General features: G+C 42.6%; 1 protein-coding gene across 1 annotated transcript; it reads right to left on the bottom strand.

Annotated features, from left to right (window-relative positions):
* Window positions 1-249: 249 nt before the first annotated feature.
* On the bottom strand, window positions 250-6268 carry LOC140905782 (killer cell lectin-like receptor subfamily F member 1). Its single transcript, XM_073329258.1, has 6 exons — window positions 6199-6268; window positions 4806-4901; window positions 3944-4087; window positions 2515-2666; window positions 2301-2407; window positions 250-379 (listed from the first exon to the last, which is right to left on the bottom strand). The coding sequence occupies exons 1-6, from the start codon at window positions 6266-6268 to the stop codon at window positions 250-252; spliced, it is 699 nt and encodes a 232-aa protein (XP_073185359.1).
* Window positions 6269-6668: the final 400 nt, after the last annotated feature.

Below are 6668 nucleotides of genomic sequence, written 5' to 3'. Positions count from 1 at the left end.
CTAAATTCCTAGATGACAGCACATACAATCCAACAGAATATAACTGTTCAACACATCAAGACTTTTAGAATGATACCTTACAAGGCATACTTTGTACAAAACATATAATTGTATCACCATGGTGAATATGGGGTGCTAGGATGTTGCTTTGGAGTACAGAATGTCACAAGTGCCCTCTATTGGGAAGCAATCCATTTGAACATATAGTGTGACAAGGCTTGCGTATGCAGCCAGTCCTCCTGCAATGTTTCAGAAATCCAGCAGAGTTGCCTTTTTCTTACAGATCCACTTGTATGATGAATGACAGCTATCCGCATGAATCTCCTGCTTCTTGAAAGCAGCACAGCCCCCTCCACCTTTTCTGTCTTTCATGGTAAAACTGGGGGGAAAAATCTCAAAGGTGAGCTAATAACTTCTGAAATGGGTTGAGGATGCCCCATTATGCTTTTGGATTTACAAGACCAAACCCAAAATCGGGAATTTTCAGATCTGGGTTCCATTTTCTCCAAACCGTCAAAGCTCAGGTGTGTTTGGGTACAGAGTTCTGATTTTGGATCATCTCTACCTAACTTTTAAGCTGGTTGAAGGAAGCAGTAAGTTTTTGAGATAGGTTTTGATTTAGTGCTTTGGTACAGTTAGAGCACATCTCCCCATATCTAAATGGATACCAGGAATGCAAATAGTAAGAAACAGGGGTTGCAACTGAGGCTTGATGGGTGCCTACTGACTAAAGCTGGACAGAATCCCACCCTAAACACACACACACAAAATTTTGAGTTTTCAATGAGTTTAAGAAAACCTGTATTTGTGCTGGAAATGGCCCACCTTGATTATCATACACATTGTAGGGAGAGTGGTCGCTTTGGATGAGCTATTACCAGGAGGAGAGTGAGTTTGTGTGTGTGGTTTTTGGAGGGGGGTGGGGGGGTGAGAAAACCTGGATTTGTGCTGGAAATGGCCCAACTTGATGATCACTTTAGATAAGCTATTACCAGCAGGAGAGTGGGGTGGGAGGAGGTATTGTTTCATGGTCTCTGTGTATATAATGTCTTCTGCAGTTTCCACGGTATGCATCCGATGAAGTGAGCTGTAGCTCACGAAAGCTCATGCTCAAATAAATTGGTTAGTCTCTAAGGTGCCACAAGTACTCCTTTTCTTTTTAAGATACAACAGTGCCCCTTGAAAGTCTCCATTTGCTCTCAGCAAGGACCAGCAAGACCAGGAACATTTCCCACCATGAGTGTTAAGGCTTCTTCTGCTTTCCTGCCACACACACACTGGTGATATCTCTGCCCACAAACCAACCCTTGCTCCTACTAGAGCGCCAGAAGTTTGTCTGCGCTGCTGTAACCCAGTTTCCTATAATCTTGTCATGCCTTCTCACCACTTTGTTATGTTAGCTGCAGCTCAATACATACACAGTTATACCACATCCTTCAAATAAAGCATGAACAGATTTTACAGAAAAGAGGAAAAGTGAGAGAGAGATTTAATGTTTTACTGAGAAACGTTTTACAGAGAAGAAGAGAATAGAGACAGTGGGAGAGTGGGATTGTAGCTGGGTATGTGAACTGTGAAGTTGAGTACCGGAAAGAAGCAGAAAACGGCAGGGGTAATGGTAAAAGAGGGCTCCGGAGAAAGCTTCAAAATGTGACTCCAGAGCACCCTGCAGGCTCAAAAAGCAGAAGGCAAATAAAAATCACACCACATCTATTATTTGTACATAATCTCATGATTTTAAAGCCAATCTCATGATATTTGGTGAGTCTAACTCATGATTTTTGAACATTTGGGGTTGGCGATACTGTGAGTGAGTGAGTGAGTGTTCCAGTCATGAGAAAAGAGTTAGAAGGCTGCTGGTCAGTGGCAGATGGTAAATGGGGTAAGTGTAAGTGTGGGGAGGCATTAGTGGGGGGATGGGAAAGTGAGTGTGAGAGTGAGGGGAAATCTGAGGGAGGCAGCAATGTGGAGTGGAAAAAATCAGCAGGGTTTAGTTTCAATCAGAGGCTAACACTAACCGAAAAGGATGTATCAAAAGGCTAAGGGAGGGCATGTAGTGCTCTTTCTACCTGAGATACACAACGTGACCAGGGAAAAGTGAGTAGCAGCTCTGTGGGATTTTGGTACTTTTCAAGCAAACGTATATGAAGCTCAGCCTGCTTCAGCACTCAAGAGCCTTCTTAGGCTGAGGTATCAGGGTAAAGGGAATGACACAATGGGAGCAGCAAATTTTGCACTAGGGCTTGGCAAACCAATTGCTTTAGAACTAATTTAACTTCAAGAAGAAAAACAACACTGACCTGTATCCTTGTAATTTGGGGTCATCAAGCCACGTCCATCCTCCTTCTTTGAAATTTAATCCAATCCAGCGAAAACTAGCATCTTCATATTGGGTACTGAAAAATCCCTGTGGGTGAGATGATAACCTGAATATGTAAGTCTCTTGCTGAAATCCAGGAGTGTGGTGTCTGTTTTGCTCCTCTTTGAAGAATAGGGCAATACTTCAGTACTCACCATTTCTGCCTCACTTTCAAAAATCAGGAGGCTGGATTTCCTGGCTGCACAATAATCTTTGCTGGCCTGCCAGATTTTCTTCTCCTCTGAGAAGTAGTAACACCTTCCGCTGTGCAGCAGCCACTCAGGGGGGCAGAGCTCACACTCTGCTCCTGCAAGGGCATTCGTATATTTTTGGTCCTTTTACGATTCTTTACATCAGTACATTTTTTAAAGTTTATACCTGTGAAAATTCTCAATATTATAGGCTTTTCACACAAACAATACAAAGCTTTGCTGTTCTGTGGTTAAGAAAGGAAACTGAGTATCAGGATAACTAGATGCTGATCTGAACTCTGCTCGTAACTTGCTATAACCTTGGGGAAGTCACCTAGGCCCTCATTTTCAACACTTCGGGTGCCCAGCCTGAGGCTTTTAGGGGCTGCTTTTCAGAGGTGCTGAGTATCCACAGCACACATTCACTTCAGATGGAGTTGTGGCTACTTAGAACCTCTGAAATTCAGGTCGACAATGTCTCAAGTTGGGCTCCCAAAATTAGTGGAGAGTCTTGAAATTTGAGCCTATCGATCTATGACTTCGTTTACCCATCTGTAAAATTATTATAACAATACTTATGCTGTCTTGTAGAGGTGTTGTGAGGCTTTGGTAATATTTGTTAAACCCTTTGAGATCCTTGAATGAAACTTGCCTTATACCTTGGTATTAAAGGACAGCTTTCCGGTTTTGTAGTACCCAGAAAAAATGCACCTAAGTTTTTGCACCCACAGCTACGGTGGCAAATCCAACAATTTAGAGGCATAAATAACTGAGCTGCAACTACATTTTTGTTTGGATTTTTGTGCTCAACTAACTATGGGCACAAAAAAATGCAGGCACAATTTTTGTGGGCCTGATTTTACCTGCAAAAAAACCTCTTAGTATTGTATTGCCTTTCACTGGTCTGTCTCAATAAAGCTACATACTTGAAAGACCAGAGGCGTTCAGCCCCTGGAACACCAAGGCCCACAGTAGGCTGGCAGCTTTTCCAGGTGTTTGAGAACTGCATCAAATGTAGGTACCATTTACCCTTTTAAAATAAAAATAAATGCACACCACTGTAATATATGCACTTAAAGGACTTTTCCTTGCCAGATTCATAGAAATTACTGCTCGTTTGGGTTCACCACCAGTAGAAACCTGCATTTGATCAGTTTTGTGCTCTCCCTTAATTTACAATGTGGATGTGGCCGTAGGCTGAATATTAGGATTACACTGCTCCCGGGGCAGTGTAAGCATACCTTCCGCATAGTGAGCAGCCTTCTACTACGTTGCCTGCCCCTGCTCCCACTGAAATCAAAGGGAGTCTTGCTATTAACTTCAACTGGAGCATGATGGAACCCAGAGATATGACAAACAAACATCTTCTTGCAGAAATATTTTATCTCCTCACCCTGTTTATTTCCACACAGATTCTCTTTCAGTCTGCTCAGTACCAAGGAGTGAGCTCCATGGGTATCTTCCACTGAAGTGTGGTTTGTGTTATGCCTTAGTGACGCCTCTGTCTTCACAGCCTTTTCACAACACTCCCTCAAGGCTTACACACAAAAAAGGACATAAATTGATGGTTAATAGGGACTTTGGTTACATAAAATGAGGGGGAAGATGGTTTTGCAGCTAAGGTACTGGGCTAGGACGTAAGAGATCTAGGTTCCCAGCTCTCCCTCAGCCTTCCATTGTGACTTTAGATGAGGTGTTTATATTCTCTGTCTGTAAAATAGGGGTAATGATACTTCCCTTACCTGACAGGTGGTGGTGAGGATTCATTCATTATTGTTAGTGAGGCACTTGTATACTACTGTAATGGGAGCATGCATTGCCTGTGATAGCAAGGGGACTGGACTTGATGACCCAGGAGGTCCCATCCAGTCCTATGTTCTTATAAGTAGACAGATAAAATGTTGGTAGATGAGGCCTGGAGGGGACAGGCTAGCTCCGCACCATTTTATTATGCAGAGTATGGTCACTGGGAAAAAACTAGATATTGACAATATGATTCTTCTCACTATACCTGTGAAACTCTACTGACTTCACTGGACTTATTCCTGATTTACAGCAAGGTATGGGAGAGGAGAATCAGGTCCATATAACGAATACACCTTTTGGAGTTGACCTTCACCCTTCTCAACCTCAGATCAAAGTGATATCAGATTAATCACTCATCTGAAATTGCCCATCACAAACCCAAAATGCCAATGGCAATACAGTACAGAACTCACACTTATTGACTGTGCCATTTGGGCAGTGTCACTCACCTTGCAGAGCTAAGACGATTGCAACTCCTTGCAGCAGTGCCTTAGTCCCTAGAATTAGAGCAACAATGCAACAGCCTGGCTGCTGAGAGCAGGGACCTGGCAATAAGAAATGAAAGAGTTTGGTTTCAGCAGAGAGAAGCGGCTGTACGTTAGCTCTGTTCCAATAAGTGTCAGTAGCTGGGTAGTTTAGATCTGAATAGAGGTGAGAGGTGCCCATTGGTAAAAAGGAGTCTACAAGCCAGGCTAAAAGGTCCCTTTTGAACCCTGATACAGAACAGAGGTGCTGCTGTTCAGAGAAGACAGAGTAAATTTTTTGTTAAGCAACAAGCAGATTGTGGGTTGGGGTGGCGTCCTTCAAAGAAGATGTTAAATTATGTGCCTTTCTGCTCAGGTCCACTGGAAGTATGGTACTGTCTTGGAAGAAACTATGTTGTTTTGCAGCGTGAGAAGACTAGCACTTTTCTTCCCTACACTGATGAACTGGCAAGGTGGAAGTTCAAGATCACATACCACTTTGAGAAAAAAGTTAGGGGATAACTGACTGGAGCAGAAGGATGATCTTGTAGCTAAGATGTTGGACAGGGGTTTGGGAGATGGGAATTCTATTCATGTTGCTGCCACAGGCTTCATGTATGACCTTGGGCAAATCATTTAATATTTTCTGCTTTCCGGGAGTGTTGTGAGGATTAATTCACTATGCCAGATCTTCAGCTGGTGTAAGTTAGTGGAGCTGACATTGAAGCTACTTTGATTGATATCAGCTGAGACTCAGGCTCTTATTAGGCTGTATGGCCCAGATCTCCAAGTGTATTTAAGTGCCTATCTCCCATTGCTTTTAGTTGGAGTTAGGCACCTAAATACCTTTGAGGATCTGGACCTATGTCTTCTCTCTCAACTTTATACAGATCCAAGGTTAGAAGCAAACACCAAGAATAGTTTAGATAATACTGGTGCTGCACAGAAATATTTTCTTTACACTTGAAATTGAACTTGTCCCCTAGGAGTCTATTAAAAAAAAACAAAGCTATTTCCACTAGGATCTATATTTCCCTTTGAATTTCATATTCAGCAGCTTGAGATTTGACACCCAACAGTAATCTCACTTGCAGCAGTGTATCTAAACTGGCTTCAGTGAAATTACTCCTGGATTATGCTGGTGAGATCAGAATCAGACAGCGGAGTGCCTCACCTGTGGCTTCTAATGCATCGGCATCTAGCAACACTAAACCAAACTTTTATTAAGATAGAGCCAAATCTTGCTCTCACTTGTATCTCCTACCCAGAGTGGAAAGTCTGATTCTGTGCAGAGAAAGATAAGAGAGGAGAGAGACAGCACAGGAAATAAACTCCATATCTGTATTTTATATCAAACATACACGTGCCTTAATCCTACCTGTGTAGGAGCTTTGTTTCCTTTCTTTGAATTGTGGGATTGTGTAACCACAACCAGCCTTATCCTCCATCTCTAGGTCTCTAGAGTATGAGCTTTACTGCCAGGCAACTACAGACGGCAAGTACATACAGGAAGGGAGCAGGGGCAGGTCTCTTGAGAACTTCTAGGGGAAACTACACAGCAGATTGGCTATGATCATTTCCTTGTGACTACTGCCTCGCTTCAGGATCATAGGTGCCTCCTACCAGCCACAGTCATGGCTGGTTTAATTCACTATTCACCTCCTCAGGCTGAGTTCATACTAGCAAGAATATGAATAGTCTCATTGAATCTCCATAGGATTATGTATCTGCTTAAAATGAAGGATGTGCTGAAGAGTTTTGCTGAAAAGGGATGTGATAATTCACATGTGCTTGAGTTCTTTGCTAAATTGGGGCCAAAAAGATGATTTCATAAATATGTTGCCTTGT

Source organism: Lepidochelys kempii, chromosome 1 (genome assembly GCF_965140265.1).
Source record: "Lepidochelys kempii isolate rLepKem1 chromosome 1, rLepKem1.hap2, whole genome shotgun sequence".
Taxonomy (NCBI): Eukaryota; Metazoa; Chordata; order Testudines; family Cheloniidae; genus Lepidochelys; species Lepidochelys kempii.
This window is presented reverse-complemented; position numbering and strand designations above follow the sequence as displayed.